General features: G+C 44.7%; 1 protein-coding gene across 2 annotated transcripts in view; it reads left to right on the top strand.

The window, feature by feature from the left end:
- The first annotated feature begins 397 nt into the window (after positions 1–397).
- The window catches only part of ARSJ (arylsulfatase family member J), a 45,787-nt gene continuing 23,658 nt past the window's right edge, over positions 398–22,526 (top strand). The window contains exon 1 of one of the 2 annotated variants that reach the window (XM_063337020.1): positions 398–850. In XM_063337020.1, the coding sequence (XP_063193090.1) occupies positions 474–850 (377 nt within the window). In that variant the 5' untranslated portion in view covers positions 398–473. Of the gene's footprint in view, positions 851–2,320; positions 2,421–22,526 lie in introns of those variants that run through there. The other variant, XM_063337022.1, reaches the window with a different exon arrangement.

Consider the following 22,526-nt stretch of genomic DNA (forward strand, 5'->3'; position numbering starts at 1 on the left):
GGAGGGAGGGGCGGGGATGGGGCCGGGGCCGGGGCGGGAGCGGCCCGGCAGCGCCGGAGGGGGCGGGCGGAGCGGGCGGCGGGGCCGAGGCGGGAGGGGTGGGGGGGGGCGGTGGAGGCGGCCCGGCCCGGTCCGGGTCGCCTCTGGACTCGCCCCGCCATGGGCACCCACCCCGGGGATGCTGTGAGCCCCGGAGGGGCCCCGCTCGCCTATCCGGTACCGCCACCAGCCCCGGGCCTCCGTCGCCGTCACCGGAGTTGTTGGAAGTTGGCGGTGGCTACCGTGAGCCGGGCTGCTCGCCACCTCCCCGCCCGGCGGGATCCCTGACGGCGCCCCCCCTCCACCCCCCCTCGGAGACTCTCTCGGTTTGTTAGGGTTTTTTTGTTTTGTTTTGTTTTTTTTAAGTTTTTGTGTGTGTGAGTTTTTATTATTCTTTTTCCCCTTCCGTCCCGCCCCTGCCGCAGCCGAGGCGGATGGCCGGCGGTGGGCGCAGCCGGCCCCGCCGCCTCGGCCCCGGGAAGATGCTGGCCCTGGGGCTGCTGGCCGGCCTCTCGGTCCTCAGCCTCCTGACTTACGGCTACCTGTCCTGGGACAGCCTCCGGCTCGGCCCCGGGGAGACGGAGGCCATGAGGAAAGGGCCGGGAGAGGGGCCGGGGGCCGGCGACCCCGGCTCGCAGCCTCACATCGTCTTCATCCTGGCCGACGATCAGGGATTCCGAGACGTTGGGTACCACGGCTCGGAGATCAGGACGCCCACTCTGGACAAGCTAGCTGCTGAAGGGGTTAAACTGGAGAACTATTATGTTCAGCCTATGTGCACGCCATCCAGAAGCCAATTTATCACTGGAAAGTAAGTTTACTGCTACTTCATCGTTCCCGTCACCGGCTTAAACGCCGTTGAAAAGAGCACGAGCCTGGCTACGTACGCCTCTGTCGTAGCCTGTAGGTTTTCTGATTCACTTAAAAACCGTGGCATTAAACAGACTTGCTAATACGTTTGAAATAGCGAAATAAAAACTGGCGCCGGGCGAGGCAATAAGGATTGAGCACCGCGAGCTACCCCTGCGAGGGCTATAGTGCGTTCCCATCTACTGCGGTACTAACGTACGTGCTAGTTGTCGAGTAACGCGGCTGTCACCGAGAAGAGATCTGCTTAGATTTTCTGTGCGCTTTCAGAATGATTTCCAGGAGGAATCGGTGTTGGGGAGCCAAAAACGTTGCGTTTTCTCCGGTGCGTTCAGTGCAGCCGGCACGTTGGGTCACCGGTCTCACCGAACCTTGCACTTAACGCGACTTCTCGCTGAGGGTTATATTGAATTTCGGAGGTGATGCCCCGGTGTGTCACGTGGGGATGAGTGCGGGGAAGCCAGGCTCTCGTTCGGGATCCTCTGAGCTGTGGTATCGCTCTTGGCATGATGCGGTTGCGGCTTTGCAAACGATTGGAAACTTTTAAGCCAGTTAAATAGGTGCCTCGCCGAGACGGTGCGAGCAGTGGGTTGGTATCGTGTGCTTTGCCATCTCTGGTAAATTGGGGTTTAGTGTGGTCTATTAAGTAATTAACCAATTACCCAACCTAAGGGCTTTCTTACATGTGAAAGTTAATAAGGATTAAGGCTGGGGATGTGTTTGTGTGTGTGTGTGTGTGTGTGTGTGTTGCATTTTAACTGCAGGAACGGTTCCCAAGCGTGGACACATTTACTCTGGAACAAAACCACCTTGTTTCTGTTTAGCGTAACTGGCTTTGACAGGAACAGAGAACCCTTAAGAGAGCAAAACAACATGAGAGGAAGAAAAGTTACTCGGTTTATTTTCTCCTTTCCTTCAGTATAAACAGGAACAAGGCAATGTTAATATTGCTGGTAAAAGAAACACATGTTTAACTAAAACAAGCAACTGGCCTGGTGTTTTGCATCTCCATATGGTAGAGCTGGAGATAATTCCTGGTCTCGGCCTAGTTCCCAGACTACTGGCTGGACCAGGGAGATTTGTATGGAGCGCTGACACGTTATCTACAGCAAGACTTCCGCACACATTGGTTTTCTTTTTCTTTTTTTCTTATGTGGAGCGTGCCTTAAAAGTTACTTGGAGGCACCTATGCGCTCATGGACAAGAACAGAGTTGCCCTGCGGCAACTTCAGTAATGGCTTGGGAGGGAAACGTGCATCAGGGTAGGGTTTAATGCGTCTCGGTTGTCTTTAAAGCCGTGCGGCAGTGGGAAGGAAGGACCTGGGCCAGCAGCGTGTAGCCAGCCAGCTTTCTGAGGACGGTGGTTTGGGAACCGACGCTTTGCGGAGGGAATGTCCCGCTGCACGGCAGTGACTCACCCGGCGGCCGGAGGAACGGGGCAACGGGATTCCAGGGGAACCGGGGTGCTGCGTTGGCTCTCGGAGGCTGCAGAGGTTGTCTGAACACGGGAAAGAGTAAGAGTAAAGCAAGGAGTAACAGTAATTCTATTTAACTGTTTTAATCCTTCCTTAAATACGGGGCAGTTTGCGTGTGAATATATACTAACAGTAGAAGGTAGGCATGTTCTGCGGAGCCCTGCTCTTTTCATCATCTCTCCAGGCGGAAATGGTTCTGCAACTCTGCCTACTTTGGTTTTGGAACCTTTTATAGGAAAAAAGAAATTTGCTTACACTTCGTTTTTATTTTCTTAGTCGGCTGGTCTAAAACCCCTAGGATGTTTTTTTTTCACGTTGTTCTACTTTGGGGAAAAGGAGCAGCAGAGAGAAAGAACTGCCTCGCGTGGCTGAGAAATAAGGGAGGCAACAGTGAGGGGTTAATAGGCTTAGGTAGAATATTAACGAGGCAGGTTCAGAGGATACTATTTTCCACGCTGGCTGAAGATAAAGGCTAGTGATAACTACTTTTAGTGCTTTCTCAGTGGAGGCACCTTAATTAAAATGCCGGTACTCAGAAGCCTTTGATCCAGGAGAAGCGCTGGTATTTCTTGGATCCCAAAATGAGTTAGTTCAAGGCCAAAAGCCCGTTCATCCACTGAAGGGTCACCTGGATGCTCCGTGCCTAACGCGCTCCAAGCCTGACCCGATTGATCTACGAAAAACAGGGGGAGTTGTGTAAACCAGACTCATCGGGGAGCAATGACTCACATTGCCAAGGGGAAGTTAGACTTCGGGCAGACAGACTTGGAATGCTCCAAATTCTTCCTAAGTCTCCAGGCAGTCCTTCTAAAGCTCGTGCTGGTGAAGAGACCCTTCTTTTGGTAGACGTCCTATGCCAGTGAACGAGCGTGGGGAAGGCGGTTGGAGGTGATACGTTAAAAGGAAGAGGTAGAATTAGCTCTTTTTTTCCCCTTCATGCCATACCACGGCGTAGCAGCTGGTGAGCCCATCCTTCTGACCGCTTCTGCTTCCCGCTCTTTGCTTTCTCACGCCCGGTGCTTGAGGCTTTGGCCTGATGTAATTTCTCGTTTCTCACCGGCATTACCTCTTTCCCCGTTCATCCCATCCAAAGCTATTGCTTTCAGGCGAATTAGTAAGGCTGGCTTCCACAGCTTTTTTTGACTTTGGGCTTCATTTCTGGGCGTGGGGAGGGGGCTGCAGCTGAGCTGAATCTTGGGAACGGGGAAGGAAGAGCGTCAGCCAGTGGGCTGAGTGCCACGTGTGATGTCCTCTGCTGGCCAGGAGGTAAGAGATGGGGCTCTGGGGACACAGCTCAGCCCATGCTCCTGCAGCTGGACTGCAGATTTGTTAATCGGCGGGTTTCGGAGACTCATCCCTAGTGTTGCTTTGCGCTGGATTGAGCAGGGCAGTGGCCTGCGTGTACTCAAGAGGTTATTGACCTGCTGATAAGTTGTGGAAAGACTGTGGGGATGTTTGGCTTTGGGCTCGTGGTTTTTTTTGTCTTCTAAAGGATGTGAATAAGCCTAAGTTGTCCTCCAGACCAATTGTATTGCATGATACCGTGTTTCTGTTGTTTTTTCCTTGAAAGTAACAGGCTGTATTTATTCTGAAATAATATGCTGAAATAATTTCAGCAGACTAGCTCGGGATACCTAGCTTTAAGCTACTGCTGAGGCAAAACCTGCCTTACGCAGACAGTGAGTTAGGTGAGAAGAAATTCGCCTGTGTGCATACGTTAGCTGTGCTGGAGCATCCTTAAGATAGAGAGGCGTGAATGTGGTGCAGAACCCAGCTCAACTAAAAGACTAGTTTTTAACTCATCCCTGAAAGAAACGAAAAATAATCACTTTCTGTTGTTTATGTTATTGTAATTTACATAGAAGAAGATAAAAAAGAAATAGCGGCTCGGTCTTCAAGTTATTCCCCTTAGGAAACGGGCTAAGAACACACAGGGATGCTCAGCCAGCGCCCAGCAGCCGGCTGGCCAAGCACTTACCGAGTTAGCTGTTGCATCTGGGCGCTTAATAGCCTTGATGATTTTTCATTGCGTCAGTAATCTTGTAGACCGGTTGGGTAGTAACGTTTGAGAAGATCTTGATTTATGGAACGGTATAGGTCCGTGTCACGTACTAAGAAAACCTGAGATTATTTGTGGGGGGAGTTTTCTGCGTGTGCGAGAGTGGATTGAGTGCGAGATTGATTTGTTATGGTCACGTGTGGTGTTGCTTATTTAGATAATTTGTTATGTTACATTATCATGAAGAGTCATCTCCTTTTTAAATGAAGATTTATTGAAGTCTAGTCAGTGCGTGGACAGTTTCCCAGAGTTTTTTTAAGAAATTTTGAAAAGTTACGACCAAAGGGAGGAGTGTTCCTTTGAGCTGGTGAGACAGAAAGACTGTCAGCTTAGATGAACATCTGTTGGGGTAGCTGACCCAATTCTATAGAGGGTATTACGCAATGTAGTTGCATTTGCTGGAGTAATACTTAATTTAGCAAAGGAATCTGAGAAATAAGACTGACTGATTAGAAAAGAAGGAATCTAGAAATAATATGCCATAAATGTTGTGGTGTTATGTAGGCAGCGGACGCCTGCTTCCTCTTCTAGGCTCCCGTTTTTCAGCTGACCATCAGACTTAGATGCAATGGAATCCCTTTGGGCCACAGGAAGGTTCCCGACCTACACGGGAGTGGGGATCTCTGTTGGTAGAAACCGATGCACAGCCAGGGTTACAGATCGCTCAGGAATCTGAACTCCCTTGCGCAGCGAACGCTTATGACTCATGGAAGCCCAGCGCTAATCTCAAGAATGAGCTTTGCATGATGGCTGGAATGTGGAGATGGAAGATGTTGAGAGATGTTGAAGGTCTGGGGAAATAAATCCTTCCCCCCCCCCCGCCCCGGATAAAATGAAATATTGAGGATTTGCTCATCCAAAGCAAACAGAAATAGACTGTATAATCAGTAAGCATAATTAAAGTGTTATTTTAATGTAAATAATTCTATCTTTTATCTAATTCTATAAATACTACACATGTATAAATATATGCAGCTCTGTCTAGCTAGTTAGCATGTATTCTCTTCTAGGCATCCCGGTGTAGCAATACAATCACATAGCAATCAACTATGTGATTAAAAACTATTGTGATTAAAAATCACAATATCTCAGCAAATTGAGAGTCATTTTGGCAAACAGAAGTAGACGAGAGGCAAGTTAAAGTACTTTGAATTGAAAGCAGTGCAGCTCACTTGCAAGCGAACAGAAATATTGCATTCTGGGCGGTCAGACTTCTTGCTAAGCCTCCTCTTTCCCCACCTCCGGGGTGCATAGTGCTCCAAACTGGGGCATTATTTCAGCAGTTGGGTTGCTCTGAGAAGGATCCAGGTCAGTGGTGTGTGACTGGGAAGATCTTCCGCGCTCTGAGTTGAAACGAAGGGTCTCAGAGACTTGATGGGAATACTGGGAAATGTATCTAACGCTCCGTTAGATATATATTCCCTATGTTGTAGTTAAGAAAATATGAAGGACTGCGGAATATCAGCCCCAGTATCAAGGGACGGTCTTGATACTTGATCTGCTCTGAAGTAAAGAGTCTTGGCAGTCATCGGTCCTGAGTTTAATTGTGATCAGCATTTCCATTAAGAACCTGGATGATGAAATAAAGTGTTCTGATTAAATACGCCACTAAAGTAGGAGGGACTGCCAGCATTAAGGGACTGTATCGGTATTGAAAATCGTCCTGACAAATTACAGAAATAATCCAGAAAAAAAAAAGAGGGAGAATTAAAGTCAGCAGTGATGAATAGAAGGTACTATGCTGGAGCAAGAACAACTTTACAAGCAGAGGATGGCGAGCCAATGCTTAGACAGCGTTTCTTTAGAAAAGTAGCTGGAATTATAGTGAGCTGTGCACTGAATATAAAGTCGGCAGTGTCATGCTGTTACCAAAAAGGCAAACGCCGTACCAGTTTGTATAAAGAGGGGGGAGCCTAGCAGATACAAGAAGCAGCCCTTCTGCTCTCCAGCTGGAGCACTTGTGCCCAAACTTGGGCATCGCTCTCCAAGAGCAACGTGCATAATTGGGTAGCGTCCAGCTAAGGGCCATCCGATAGCTCAGAAAGATAAGTGCGGAGGAAAGGTCAGAAGAAATGGAGTTGTTTAGTCTAAAGAAGAGAAAAACGAGAAGGGACGTGACAAGTCTTCAGTGTTTTAAAAGCGATGCAAAGAGAAAGGGCATAATGTCTTTTCAGGGCCGTGAGGGACGGTACGAGAAACAAGGGGCTTTCTTGAGTAGAGAAAGAACTTCAGGTTAGATGATAGGGGAAACTTTCAAACGCTAAGGGCTGTGAAACACTAGAATAGCCGGCTTTGGGAAATCGCTGAGTTTCTTCATTGGCAGTCATTAAGAACAGACAAGACAAATATGTCAGGAATGACTTAATGTAGTTGAATCTGTCTTGGGGAAAAGGGTTGAACTGGATGGCTTCTCGTCCAGCTCGTAGTCATCTGTGGCTCATTTGAAGTACATATTAACTACAGAAGGCGTGCTGAAGGAAAGCGTTCATAAAATATTTTTAAATGCTAGAAATGATTTCGGCGTTCATTCTGAGAGCAAATAATCTGCGTGAAAGTGTCATTTCAGTTTTCTCCTAGAAATTCCTGTTTTCCATATCCTTGTTTTCTCTGAAAATTTTCAAGATTCTTTTCCCCCTAGGCCTGCATAACTCTTGCGGGGTGTAATTATTTATTTCTGCTGGCTTCTTTCAGGACAATTTGTGGGACTGCTGCCAAAGATGTTGAGGTATCTTTTTTCCGTGTTCTTGTTACATCTTTCACTTAGGATGACATTGTCCATATATATATATATATATGTACACACACACAGAGCGTACACAGAGAACGAATAAATAATTAAATGTAAGGACTTCCTTTTCTTGTTTTGTTCTGCCTCTGTGCTTTCCTCTGTTCGTTCTGCGGAAAATTAGATCCAGGTCCTGCCCCGCGCTGTGGTCTCAAGCTAGAAGAAGTCTGTCCGTATCACCGTAATTACTAAGGCACTGAACAAAAGAGGAAAGTGTTGGAAAGGAAATCACACGCAAACAGGAGAGATTAAAAAAAAAAACAAAACAAAACGTGGAGGAAGTCGCAAAGCGTAGCGCAGGTTGTGATAACTTGCATCACCTTCTGGTAACGTTTAAGAATATTGTTTGATAGTTTTAGGCCTGCTGCTTCTAAGACAAACATAGCATTATTTGACATATATAATTAACTGGATAGTGGAAATGGATTAACTTGTTTGTTCATTGTGTAATTTATAAGAAGTGCAGTAAGTTAAAGACAACACAGTTGGAAATAAATTTGCAGAATCTGCGATCGTAAATTATCGGTACTCTGAGGAGTTTAAGTTCTAGACTTTCAGCCTGTGGTTGGTTGGGTTTTGGGTTTGTTTTGTGCTTCTTTTTTTTTTTTTTGAACTGGAAAAGAGAAATTATATTCCATGGAAAAGTTAGGCTTAAAATAATTAAGGCATTTTGCTCATTCGGTGTTGTTCCGGATACGTTTGCTTTGCAATCGATGATGCGTATCGCTGCCTATAACAGTAACTTGAGTGAGTGGTAGTGGCGGACTCCTGTTATAACAACTTTTACTTTTCAGTGTTCTGTGAATCAATTTGCAATGTCGACGGACGTTACCCTTTAAGCGAATTGAGATGGGGAAGCTGAGATGGGTGTCTGGAAATAAAACTTGTGCGGTAAAAAGATGGGATTTCCTTTCACGCCAAAGGATTTAGACCAAGGTGATCAAGTTAGGCGGGACTTAAAATTTGGACAAATTAAATTGATGTTTTCATTAAAGTACTTCACATTTCATGGAAAGATTGGCCAGATTTATGAGCTAAAGGTCAGAAGAAGAGGAAGAGCTGTCTATTTTCTTTTTGCTTTTGTGACACTTAACGATAATATCAGGCCCAGGGGTTCGTTTTTACCGTGATTGTGTGTATCTCAGTTCTGGGTTTGAGGTTTTTTGCGCTTTTGGTTTTAAATACATTTTTTTTATTTGTTTAGTTGAAATCAGGGCCTCTGCACGTGTTCATACAATATTGCTTTAAGGTAATGGAGGTCTTAAAACTCATTAAATATTTGATGTTTCTTGAATCCCTTTCAGATGTACGGTATTCTTATCGTAATATTTCATACCCTTAGAGTAATATTTCATTAATACGTGCACAGGCAAATAAAAATCAGAATAAAATATGACAAGTGAAAAGTATGAGCATTTATTTTGTATTACCACACGTCAAGAAAGAGGAGTGGATGAAAACTAAGCCATTAGATTTATGGAACGTGCAGATTTCTTTCGATTTTTATTTTTTTTTTTTCTTTTTGACAAACTTATACAATATTTCAAACTTGGGGAAGTTAGATTTTTTTTTTTTTTTCTTGTGTTGTGCCGATCGGTGTGAATTAACTTTTGCATGAAAAGTTTATCATTTCACGCGGAACCTGGTAATTTCCATGAAATCTGAAATATTAATGTTCAGTGAGTGGGTACCATTTGACACATGTGAACGATTGCCTCTTCCGTGCGTGACGTTTCACGCTGCGGGTTCTACTCCAGACGAGTAGGGTTTCTTACAGCGGGAGGAGCTAGCGCTTTCTCATTAATTCCTAGCTGTAAATCTTCGAGATTTCCTATTTCCCCTGTGGTTTTTGCCTTGTGTCGTATTCATAGTATTCATAGATTCATAGTCAAGATTCTTTCTCCTGAGCTGAATTTGCTTCGTTTTAGGATGTCTGCTTCAGAACGAATGAGGTAATTTCACCAGCCTTGATTAGATTAACATAAATAGCACAAGGTAAACAAAGTTTGCGCCTCTGTGAGCGATCCTGTGTAGGATGTGTTTGCCTTCCTTGTATCGAAAGTCTTTTTGTGGATAGCTGCCCAATTTATTAGTGTTCTTGCTTAAACGCCAGTAGGTCTGGCTGGTGGCCTCGGCTTGTCTCTGTAAATGTAAATTGTTAGGCTGAAATGCCATATAAAGAGTTGAGATAGAAATCAAGATAACAGTAATGGGCAACAATTTTTAAATATTAATATCAAAGATGCTTTTAAGCATTGAGGTTTGACTAAAACAGCTTTTGACTTTTTGTGGTCTGTGATGAAATGGAAGCATTTTAAATAGGGAGCTTTTATTGTACCTGCTGGCTCATAATAAGAAATAAGTTAAAGATGTTTCACGATTCTAGTTCAACTGCGATTGTAATACGCGAACTAACCGTGTCAGCGATCGCCTGCTTATTAATTCAGGCTGTCATCACCATATTATCAAGCTCTAGGTGGGGAGGGAGTTAGAAAACAAATCTGGAATCATGAAATACTTTTTAATACGCTTCAAATAGGAAATTGTCTTCCCGAAGGCGTGTACGAAGAGACCGTGTTAGATAATAAGCATTAAAGTAGACGTTATTGTAAGTATGCTGTGGCCGTAGAGCCTTTATTTTCCTCGGGGCATAAAATCAATAGATAGGAACAAACCCCATACTTTATTTTTGTTGCACCGAAACACCTGAAGGCGTTTGTGGCATGGCACCTTTCTCGTGGCATGGCACGTAGTATCCGCAGAGGGGCCGCCTTGTGGCACGCGGGCAGGGGGAAGGATGCTCAAGCCCTGGCACCGGCGAGGGAGGGAGGAACGCGAGACAGAGCGTGGGGCTCATCGGGGTTTACCTCTGAGGCACCAAGCGTACGTTCCCATCCCACGTGGGGGAGGAAAAAGACAGTCCAATGCCTCCTTTAAAAGGCATAAAAGAAGGCGTAGGAATGTATTTGGTTGTTAAGATTTATAAGCAGAAGGATGGAAGTGTTTATTCCAGTATTTGGAAGCTCTAAACAATATTTAGGGGGGAAAAAAAAAAAGTACAAAAGAAGGACCCACGAATCTTAACCGGCGCTTGCTCTGGCTTTTATTTTGCTTTTATTTTTACTTTTTGAAAAAAAAAATTTTTGAAATATTAATTCAGCTTTTTGGAGTACCTTTTTATGCCCATGCGTCCGTTTATCCGAATATTAGCTGGTTTCTAGGTAGATCTCTTGCGCTCGTTTTCAGGTTCAGTCCGTCTTTCTTTTCATTTACGCATTTTAAAGAGTTTCTTCCCTGATAGAGGGTATTGTACCATTACGAGATAAGATGATGTGATTTTTCTTAACGTTTATAGAACATAAGTGGGTACCGAGGTACTACTGTAGAGGCAATCTCTGGGATAAGAGGTTCCCATAAGAAATTAGTCCCCTTTTGTTTTGAAGAAGGAGAAAATTACAAGTTTGAAGAAACATTGCAATCTGAGGAAAACGGCGAGCTGGAGAGCGTGGAGAAAATTAGTCTCGGGGTAGGGGGAAGCAATGTAGTATCTTTAGACTAAATCTACTCTAATAGATATAGTTACCTCACAAATTGCGCCTCTCTGAATTTAATAAACTTTCTAAAAGCAATACTTACCATCACATTTTATATACTTAGTTTTAGTTGTCAGGTATTATAGTTCATAGAATCGTAGAAGACTGGGTTTGAGGGGACCTCTGGAGGTTGTCTCATTAGGCCTCCTGCCAACTTATATGACAGCAGGGACACGCAGACTTTATAAGCTCTCTTTTATTGTTTGTTTCCTCCTGGAAATAAGAAAATATTGCAAAGCGTACAGGAAATTGGAATCTAGACTGTTGTTAGGGAATTCCTTAGCTTTACCACGTTATCAATTTTAGTAAACTTAAGAAAACTGTTTTGTGAACTTTTCCGTATTTCCATTCATCCCTTTAAAATAAGGGTGTGTTTTTTTTCTTTCTGAGGGCCAACTGATGAAATTAGTTTGGTGAATTTGTTAATGACCACAGCATGATGGCAGCTCCTTCCTGAACTGTTCCATGGCCCTGTTTTCGAGAGAGACTTCTTATCAGGGAGTGGAGCGATAGGATGAGGAATAACGGTTTTACACTGAAAGAGGAGAGATTGAGATGAGATCTCGGGAAGAAGTTCTTTATTCTGAGGGTGGTGAGCCCCTGGCCCAGGTTGCCCAGAGAAGCTGTGGCTGCCCCATCCCTGGAGGGGTTCAAGGCCAGGGCGGACGGGGCTTGGAGCGACCTGGGCTGGTGGGAGGTGTCCCTGCCCAGGGCAGGGAGGTTGGAAGTGGATGGTCTTTGAGGTCCCTTCCAACCCAAACCATTCTATGATTCTGTGAAAGCTCTTCAGGTATGTTTGCCGATTTCTCTTAAAGCAGAGTGTTTTGACTTTTGTACTTACTTCACTACCGTAATTGCAGATTCATTCTGATTTGCAGTCTGCTTCTAGAATTTCTAGTCTCACAGGATCTTACGTCCTTTCCTACAGGAGGCGTTTCTTCAGTTTTCTCCCCGCCTGGTAGAGGGTTTGTGACTGTGCAGAAGGCAAGGCTGAGGGGAAGCTCATCCCTCTCTTCGGCTGCCTCCAGGCAGGAACAGAGAAGGCAGGAGCAGGTTCTTCAAGAGGAGCGCAGGGAAAGGCAGAAAGGCGATGGGCACTGGTCGCATCAAGGCTAGATCAGGCTGCTCAGAGAAGTTGTACCATCTACGTTCTCGGAGAAATTTGAAGTCAACTGGAGAGTGCCCTGGGCAACCCGGTTTAGCTTGGAATTAGCCCTGCTTTTGTTGGGGGTTGGACCAGAAGACCTCCACAAGTCTCTTCCAACTTGAATTATTTTATGGCTCTCATCTGTCACAATAAAATTCCTGCTGGAGGGGAGGAAGGAGCAACTTCCGTGTTGTTTCTCCCCCTGTAGAAGTACTCTAGGCCAAAAAATAAAAGTATTTGGAGTGTTTGCCTGCTTGGTTTACGGCCCTCAACCAGTCTGAACACGCGCCCTCCTGAGTCATCGTAATTACAGCCCTAGTAAAGTCTTGCTTCTTTAAGAACGCAGCATACTGGTTAAGAATATAACACCGCTAAATTTAGCATTGTCTCTCGAATTTTGAACAGTCGCCTGTACTGCTACCAGATCTATGCAGGAAATATAAACGTTAGTAAAGGTTGAGAGACTTAGGTGCGTCAGGTATGTCCTTCACTGAAGTGGTCGTACGACTTGTGAGATTTATTGCTGTCTTCTTTCTTCTTAGCTTTGCGGTTGCTGCTCTTACGATACGGAATTCATTTTAATAGGAAGATGAGAATTCGACCTTGTGCGCAGTGCGGAAGGAAGATAACGTTTCCTTGGTTCTTAATTTTGTTACTCGACAACTTCGGCCCTCTTACATCGTGAAACCTTTAAGGCTCCGTTTCATCTTAAAAAGAATGGGCCTCTGTGATAAACTGAGGAATATTTGGCCATCTTGGTAACGCTGCGCATGTACGCTGTAAGTGATGCAGTCTTGTGTAATGATTAAGAGCTTAGGTAATACTCTTTGGCACTGTTAGAGCCCTGTTGAGTCTTTACTCTGTCACAGATTTCATTTTATCACCTTTGGCAGTAATGTGCTTCCCACGGTGAAACTGCATCTAGCTTCTCTCGGAGTTTTAAGGTTCTCTGTTGATTTTTTTCAACGTCTTGTATCTTTTTGCCACCTGAGACAATGACGCGGTTTATATATCGGCTTTCCGTGGTCGCCGCCTTCCATTTTCGTGTTCCTTGCCCCAGTTTGAAATGTGGGGACTGCTTTCTCTGGTGGGGATGTGGCTTTGCAGAGCGCATCTGGCCAGGGTTGAGCTGATGGTGGGACGGAGCCCGGCAGCAGCAGGCTTCCACGTGCAGGAGTCGAATATTTTCGGAGACGTTTTCGGTAGGAACGCTTCTGCGTGCTTTGCGCTCAGAGCTTTCTCTAGACTACATTATATTCCTGCCACGCGAAACATTGGCTGTTTTCCACTGGGGAAGCATAGCTCGAGTGGCGTGTTAATGTCTTCTGTGTTAATGTCTTCTATACTAACCTCCAGGCTCTCATCTGTGTTGCTACTAGAAGCCAAGTGGCTTTCTTCAGCGTCCGTTTGGTACTCTGCCCGCTGATACTAAACGTGACCTTGAAGAGCGCTGGAGTTTAATAGCCTGAATTCTCTCCGTTCTCTCCTACACTCCATTGGTTAACCAGGCACGATCTTTACCCCGACGCTGATTTAACGGCTTTGTTTGCGGAGATGTAGCTTTTCTGTGCAAGTCCTTACGAGTGCTTTGGATTCTGAAAAACTGTCACGTCAAGGTGGCACTTTATTATTCAACGCGCTTCCTCGATGTAACTGAGTCATTCCTGCTCACTTCAGTAACAAAAACCTATATTTTGCTACCATTAACCATGGTGAGTCAGCTTAGGTAAGGCAAAATTAAGTTTGTGGGCTACTTTGCTTTGTTTTTCTTAATAAACAAGTCACAGTCTGAGACGTCTTAAACAACAACAACAAAATCAGAGTAATGCATTTCTGTGTGAAATGATTTTATGTCATATTTGGGTTTTGGGGAGTGCTTGGGGAGCATTTCTGCTCCTTAGAAAACGATTGCTCTTCGTAATAAATCCCTCCCATTCGTCAGGATGGCTCTTTGACCTTTTCCGCAGTATTCCCCCAAAAAAACCAAACCATTTGAACCTTTTGCGTTGTTCCAGAATCAGTTTCAAACCTTTGCAGCCTCCCAGACATCTTCCAGGCTTTCCTGGGTACCAGCCCACCAGGTTGTGCTTTTGGAATCTTCTCTCTGCTTCCAAGGCCAATCAATTCGGCTGCCCGGACTTAAATCCATTTTCTTCGTTTCCCTCCTTATCCTGTCTCTGGCACCAAGCGAAAGGGGACCCGAACCAAGTCTTCTCCACAAGAAAGAATCGTATCACCCCGTCTTTTAGTTCTCTAATTCTTCAGGTATTTTTGGGCTGAATAGCGAGCTTGGCGTGTCTTTCAGACACGATCAGAATTCACGTTAATCAGTTACTGGCACGCATGTGTGCGGCTTTTGCATCAGTAAGGTAAGAACATTTATACTTGCCTTTTCAGAGGATTTTAAGGCTGGATTACCTGGAGTTGATCACCGTAGTAAATACGGTGATACTTTATCGGATATAGTTTTAATATATATAATAATTAATATATTTAATAATAACCGGATATTTCCGGATACGGAAATAAAGTAAATACTTTAAGGAGTCATAGGTAATAATCCTTGCATAGTTCTGAAAATACTTAAAACCGGTTTAAAAGCCTGCTGCCAAAGGAGATTTTCTAACAAAAACTTGATTTTTATCCCGTAGCTTGCTATCAGCGTAGCGTTTAAAAAACCGGGAGAGAAAAGGTGATACTAACAGGGAAGAGAAGGAACTTTACAAAAGTTACGCTGATCCTAAGAATGTTCGAAAAGAAAACAAACCTAAGGCACTTGGAAACAGTTCAGGGGTTTCTAATTAGATATGACATGATATGATATGCGATGTGATATGATAGATAGGCAAGATTATTCACCTTTTTAAGTTCACCCTTCTTTATTCAGACCCAACCACGCTTCACTGATTTACTGCAAGCCCTGGAATTTCGTTCTCTGCTCCCGCCAGCTTGCCTTAGCGACGGAGGGGAGGTTGGTTAACGCTTCGGTTTGCAATCTGGTAGGAGAACAAGGTGTTTTCAGAAAAGCAGATGTCCTTTTCACAGCATCATCCCGGGTTCAGCCCCTCTCCGGGATGGCTGGCTTGGCTGGACCCGGCTCCCGCCGGACCTGCCGGCGTTCCGGCAGCGGGGAGGAGCTCCTCATCTTTGTTGCTCAAGGAAGAAATTAAAGGCTGCGCTGCTCGCACTGGGTTTTCTCAGCTGTGCTCTGTGGATCTCATGGCCTTTTGCTGCACGAAAGCGGTCTCTGTTCAATAGAATCTCAGCTGGCCTGAGTGGCTGCCGCACGGCTAGTGCTCTCCAGATGTTCTTCCTCGCGGCTCCTGAACTGTGCCGGCTGGCTTCTGGCCAGCTCGGAGTGGAGCGAACAGGCTGGCATTTGCTGCTTTGTATCCATAGAGATAGCTCTGGAAAACAGGGCGTTTAAGAAATCTTACCTTACGCCATCCTACTTCAGGAAATTGTGACAAAAACGTTATCAAAATATGTGGGAATAACTTCTTCCCAAAAGCCTTCAGCAAAGACTTCCACGCTTTCCCCAGGCAATCTTAGCTGTAACTGCAGTTATATAGCTTTTAAATTGTCTAACTTCCATCTTTCTTGCTGCAGTTTAAGCCTGCGATCCCTTGACAATTCCCAACTTACTTTGCTATAAAAAGGCGATAAATCTCCTATACATCTGAAGTCTATTATCACGTCTCTCCTCTTCCCTTCTCTAGCCTGAGTGAAATCAGCTCTCTCCATCTTTCCATGTAGATCTTGGTTTATATATACCTCTGATGACCTTTCACGTTCTCCTCTGGACTTTTTGTATTTGGGCCTATTTTTCAGGAGAAATGACGCCCCGAACAGGACACGGTGTCCCGGTTGAAGCTGGACCAGTACTACCTCAATATGTAGTTCTAAATCCCAAAGTTTCTAAAATATTTTCACTGTTGAGTGATTGGAAGGCGGTACATCAGCTCCTTTACTGGCGTGAATTTACCTCGGCAGAAAATCTGGCCAAAGCATCCGCGTTATCAACGAGCGTACGACTCTTTTTTTTCCACTGCCGATGGGTAGGAAATGTCACAAGAACAACAGATCTCCTACTATTTTTACCAGTAAAGCTGCAATCTCCAAATTAAAACAAGATGGTTATCCTTACGGGTTTGTTGCCGTTCGAACACCCACGTTCTAGCACAGCGCAGGTCAAAGCGCGCTTGAGCCACCCCAGACCGTAGGAAGATAACAGCCAAGTTGGAGATATGTCCCCTCGCTGGTCTCTGAATGTTTAGATACGAAGCAAATGCGTTTCCTTTTCCTCTGACGGGCCTGAAAAACCTTTGTCAGCTGTTCTATTGCTTTACTTTAAACAAGGGCGTCATGCGTTTTACTTCGCCGATCGCTTTTATACATCCCAATAAGACGATGCTTTTTTCCCGCAACACCGAGTCGCTGACGACTCAGCCTCAGGTTGGGTGACCAGTAAGCTCTAGAGCTTACTGGTCCCAGAGCCCCAGGTCCGTAGAATTAGATGTCTGTTGGCCTCTTGTTTAGTTCAGGCTATTCCTCTAATTCAAGCTTGTTTGGAATTTCAGCTCTCCTCCCCAGAAGGCAATGCAGCAGTTCTACTAGTGCACGTTCGCTGTCTGCGCAGGTAATGACGTTTATTGTGTACAAATTTCACCGTAAAATGTATCCATAACCCATATGAAAATAATCACTGTAAATGTAATTAACACAGTCACTTTTATTTATTCCTCACAGGTGTATTTAAGAATGAAAAAGCCCCTAGCTTAAATGTATTTATTCCAAATTCTTCATCTTAGAACTCGAAACTGAATTTGCCAAATACGTTTCCAGGATTAGTTAAGGAATATATGGGCGTTTCGTGATGTCTTTTTCAGCCTTGGGCTTTTGGAATCTTTTCGTGTTTGTTTCGGTTTGGTTTGAAGGTGTTTCTGCTCTCCCTTCTCCGTGTTTCTGGTTCGTCAAACGAAATAATCACCTCGGGTTTTGGCATTGCAATGTCAAATGAGCCATGCCGTTGTCAGTGCATCCTGCTATGCCAGAATATTACTGGATGTCCTCTGTGCATATTAAATGAAGATAGGAATAGGTTGATTGACCGATCTTAATTAATTTCTGTGTTTTTCTGAACAAGTGAGGTGAAGAATTACCCAAATGAGCGGACAGAACCATTTCTGTAGCCATCTTCTTGTGCGGTCACTGGCAGAACAAGGCTGGTACAAGCCGGGAGACCAGGCTGTCCTGGTTGGAATCCCAGTTGTGTGCTTCCGATAGCGAGCAAGGAACGATTTGTCTTTTGGGCTGAGCCCTGTGGGGCTCGTAGAACTTCGAGATAAAGTTGGTTGAGTGTATTTCTTCACAAAAAATGGTCTGTGTTGCAGATCAAGGTGATCATAAATCACATTCAGCTAATACACAGGTACAGCTCTGTATTCAATAATACAAGGACGCTTGTACTCTTTAATGTTCTCATTACTTGGTTTCTCTGCTGAGGAAAGACCAATTCCGTGAACTAACGGACATTGACGTATGAAGGCATTTGCTTAAAAGACCGTTTGAAGCTTTCAGGTCTTTTGAAGTAGACATACGGCGTTTAACAGCAAGGCCATTTTCTACAAAATTACGGTTGGGGCCTCATCAGGTTTTAAAGATTAGAGATGACCAATCGAGTACGCTCCAGGTATTGCCTCTACTCTGGCCGCTACCTGTTTTTATTAGAAATACGACCTTTATTTTCTTTCCAGTCATGTCCGGCAAAATGGAATTGTCACTTACTATCAGCGAATGGGATTTTGGTTTCAGGAATAAACCACGCGTGTTCTTAATTGCGCGTAAGAGTTTCTTCTCTTCCTCTCCAAAGAACATGGATGACGATGAAGAAGGTAGGAAAAATAATCCCTTGCTAGATTGCAACCACCAAGATTGTATCACAAAAAATGGAAATTGTCAGTTTCTTCATTTAAAGTGGCATTACTGGAGAGGGCAGTGTCTGTCGCTCAGCCAGGGATCCCTGGTTTTTGTATATTGGCAGGTTTTGTTGCCTTTTTTCCCTTAATATTAGTAAAACATCTTTGTGAATTGGCCAGATTCTGTGCTCGGTACTGTAGTTTAGGAAAACTCAGTGGTACTCCTAATTTTCAGAAGAGCGTGCTAAAGATTTTAAACCATCTCTATTCAAAAGAATAAGCGCTACAGAAGCACCCAGCCTTTTAGAAAGGCTTCCTAGAAGAAAAACTTCCATGCTCAAGAATATGTTACTCCTGAAAAGAAATGCCGTCATTTCCCCGCGGTGAGGGTAGCACGGCCTGTAGAATAGGTGTCTCTCGGCCGCCTGAACGTATTGCCTGACCTGATTTTTGTCAAGCGCAACTACTGTATTAGGAATCACCATCCAAATGAGAATGATGGCAGAAGAGTTCTGCTTTTAGAATGATTTATACCAAATGATGGCGTACATAATTCTGAGGAGGTTTTAAAAGAACTGTCTTGCGTCCAATTTGAAAAGGGAGAGTGGCGGAACGCTGCATGCCGAGTAAAATTTTGGTATCTAGAAAAAGATGAGCAAGGGAGCCGTGAAAGTTTTCATTTTCTCTGCCACCGTTCTTCTATGGAAAATAAATTTGCTGTCTCACTTGAGCTTTCAGTCTGCTGGCAACAAATGTACGTGGCCGTAGTAGTTAGCTTTAAAAAAAAAAAAAGCGTACAAAAAAAAAAAACCCTCATCCTTGTCTAGCCTAATTCCCTTGGCTTGCATGTGGGAAATTCTGAATTTAGCAAATGGAACAAGCGTGGTCTGAACCTGCTCTGTTTGGTAGCAGTTGATAAGTCGTGTCAGAACAGCCCTGCGTACTTGGAATTAAACTCTGCACGTTTCTGAAGGAAACACGTGCAAATATTACCACGCCGCGAAAGCGCGTCGGAAACAGTTGGTGCTGGTACAACACTGGCCAGGAAGGGATGGCATTAAAATATTTCCCCTCCGCCGTCTGCTTTAGGCTTATCAGCTGCTAATGCCGTACAGAAACCGGGTCTGTCTATAGTTCGCCCATCTGAACTAAAAATATTTTCCTGCATAAACAGTTTTCTTTTCAAAGAAACCTTTCAGCATTTTGGGCTTTAACTGCCATGCTTTAAATTGCAGTCAGTTTGTCTCGCCCCGAAACCTCCAACGCATCAAAATCGGCTGCAATTAATAACTTACCGTCAGTTGCATCGGCACGAATGGAAATACTCCGGGTTTACGGTGGCCCAGTGCGGACTCGTTAGTGACTTCATATTGGAAAGTATTCAAATTCTCGGTCTAAATGGAGTAGACGCAGAGCGTAAATTTAACCTCGTATCCTTTAAAAGTATACGCAAATATTTTATGCAAATGGCCCAAACACCGCAGACTCCATATAATAAATTTCAGTCGTTTCTATGAGGAAACCCCAGCAAAGGAAAGAGATCGCGTGGAAACGAACTCTAGAAAAGTTTACTGTAAATGTAAGTCAGTATCAAAAAAGACTTATTTCAGTGGGTCTTGCAGTTCGAAATTGTAATTTTTAAAATTTATTTTATGGGGGTTTTTTTGTTGGTTTTTTTGTTTTGTTTTTTTTTTAATTTCATTCATTTTACCAAAGACAGCCAGGGACTGCACTTCGCCTCTCACCCCTGTGCCGGACGTGTGGGTCACGCCGAGTGTGTAACTCTTGTGGGAAGGCGCGGTTCGTGTTTTCCTCCACGTTCCGCGGAGCAAGCGATGCTCAGTCAGCCTCAGGCGCCGGGAACGCAACGCGCTCAGCCCACCCCACCTCCTGTCCTGGCAATCTCCTCTCCATGCCTACGCGAAGAAGGGCCGGGGAGGCGGGGAGAGAGGGGGAAAGGCGATATACAACCATATAGAAGACATTTACATTTTCTGCATTCATCAGGACCCTTCAGATGCCCGGGGCAGCGTGAGAAAGTTGGTCACGAGCCAGAGATACAGTGCGATATGGTGATAACGTCAGGTATGTGCGTCCATCTCCCGCCTGGTACACACAGGAAACAAAGCAAGCCTTAGCCAGAGATAAATCTTCGTCCGTCTCCAGAGACGAAGTCCTGATTAGGTGGTTTACTAATTTTCTTAACTGGTAATGACCGCCCTCTTCCTAGTATTTCGGAAGCATCTTTTTTCCATTCGTGTATTTTTTTACATTAGTTATGTCTTTGTTAGCTAGACGAACCTAAATTTAAGACCCAGTGAAGCAGTTATTTACAAGATTTTATTTAATGCGCACACGCGGTTTTGCCGCGGTTAATGAAAAAGATACGACTTATTAAAACAGAAATAATTTGTTGAACATAAAATGTCGTTCCCTTAAAGCTGTAATTTGATACAGCGCCTAGAAAGAGCAGTGTGGATTTTCTTAAATCAGTTGTTTAGTTAATGGACTGTCTGGGCTTATTTAGATTTATTTTAAGTAAGTGGTAGGCACGTGAAGGCAGGTAATACATTAAAAAAAACAGAGAAATGTGCACACGCAAGCACAGAAAAAACGGAATGCAGCTTAACTGTATGTCCCCTCCCGTTTTCTGCTGGGACTGAGGATTGTGGCAAAAAAACCCCTGGGTGTTCTGAGTTCTTGTGGTACAACTGGAGGTTGGCGCGCCGGAAAACATGTCGGGGGGAGAACAGATTGCTTCCCTTCGCTGAAATAGATAATTTAACCTATTTACTATGTATGGCACACAGTCGTTAGTCTGGAAGGCAAAAACTGTTCCCAGGCGGCGTGTGTTTCCTGATATCACTTGCTTCTAAATTTGCACCTCATCAGTTCGTTATTTAAGGAAGCGAGGAAGGAAAGAAGCCTTGTCTTAATTTGTGTAGGTGGATGATAACGCGAGGGCCGGCAGAGCAAGAGGGACAACCTGGGGTTGAGCCAAGAGCCGAACTTTTTCTAGGAGGGAGAAGGTTGCCCGGAGAAGCTGTGACTGCCCCATCCCTGGAGGGGTTCAAGGCCAGGTCGGACGGGGCTTGGAGCAACCTGGGCTGGTGGGGGGGTGGTCTTTGAGGTCCCTTCCAACCTAAACCATTCTATGACTCTAAGGTGCTGCCTGGAGCACCAGTGCGCTGGGTGGTGATATGGGGGTAAACGGCAAAAGGGAAGAAATAGGAAAAGATGGGCCCGACGTCCCCCGCTTTCTGCCCTCCTTTGTTGTAACCCACCCCCCCGCCCTGGATTCACGCTAGGAATTTCTGAAAGCTGTTTTCGGAGGGATAAAGGGTGAGAAATCCCGTATCTGTAATTGTCATCACAGACGTCTGAGAAAGTCACTGAACCGTGGAAACTGCAGCTACTTTGGTCTTAAAGCCTTGGCCCTCCATAGCTGCTTCCGTCAAAGGATTTCACGCGGCTTTAGCGACATGGATAAGGTTGGCCTCACAATCCTCCGGGGGAGGAGGAGAACTGAATTACCATTCTGGTTTGCTGAAATGAAGAGCTGTGATGGGCAAATTCCTTTTGGCTCAGCTGTGTGGCGTAAGACACTGATACTCTTGCCTTGCTCAAATCTATCCCTTTTCCGAACGTGTCGTGTCCCCAGGTGCCAGAAGGAGCGAAAAAGGAACGTAATTTTGGCATTGCCAGCTTGGTATTAGCTTAAGCTATCGTTGAAGCTAGGTTTCTGCTAGGGCCAAAGCACATTTTCTCTGTGGTGGGCAACCTCCGAGAGATGTAGAGAGAGTGAGATCTCAAGAGGATGTCACTATTTGGTAGAGTTGGAGTCCTACGTGCTTCGTCCTACGTCTCAAGGGAAGTTTGAGACAAATTAATAGAGAAATTCCACTTTTCCTGAATCTGTGTTTTGTTTCTTTAGCTGCCGGTTTACTTTAGGATGGAAAAGTGCAACGTGCAGGCCCAGTGTTTCTTTTTTTGTTGTTGGGTTTTTTTTGGTTTCTTTTCTAGAAAATGGACTATCTGCAGGTAATAAAAGGCCACCAAACGCTTTTTAAACAAGCAGCTGAAAACATGGCCATAATTGGGAAGGATTTTGAAGTAGGAGTTATTGAGTCAGGAGAAGCGGAATTTTGTGAGCACATTCCTGAGGGAGTGAGTGGGAGAAATCATTCTTTCTGGTGAGAGCATGCAGTAGCGAATATGTGTTTTGAGGTTTTATTAAAAGGTATAGTACGCTTCGCGTGATTCCACTTGTTCAGCAAGCTAATGTAAATCTGTCTTTTCTATCGATAGGCTAATCAAGAGCTCCGTAAGAGTCACGCGCTTGAAATTTTTAGCATTGTGAGATTGTTGTGTTGTTTCAATTTTCCTGTCTCAGTAATGCACCTTGGAAACTACAGATTCAAGGAGAGAATGAGAATTATTTTTTTTTATTTTTCATACCGAGAGAAGACAGCAAAAAAGAAAAATATTTTTTTCCAGCTAGAAAAGTTAAAAGAAAAACAGGTGGATGAGCAAAATATAGCGCTTTTTACTTTGTTGGCTCCAGGATTCTGTTTCGTACCACCAGAATATCTGCAGCTGTATTAGGGGTTGTATAAATGCCTGAACTGTACCTGCCTCGACCG

The sequence above is a fragment of the Chroicocephalus ridibundus genome, chromosome 5 (assembly GCF_963924245.1).
Source record: "Chroicocephalus ridibundus chromosome 5, bChrRid1.1, whole genome shotgun sequence".
Taxonomy (NCBI): domain Eukaryota; kingdom Metazoa; phylum Chordata; class Aves; order Charadriiformes; family Laridae; genus Chroicocephalus; species Chroicocephalus ridibundus.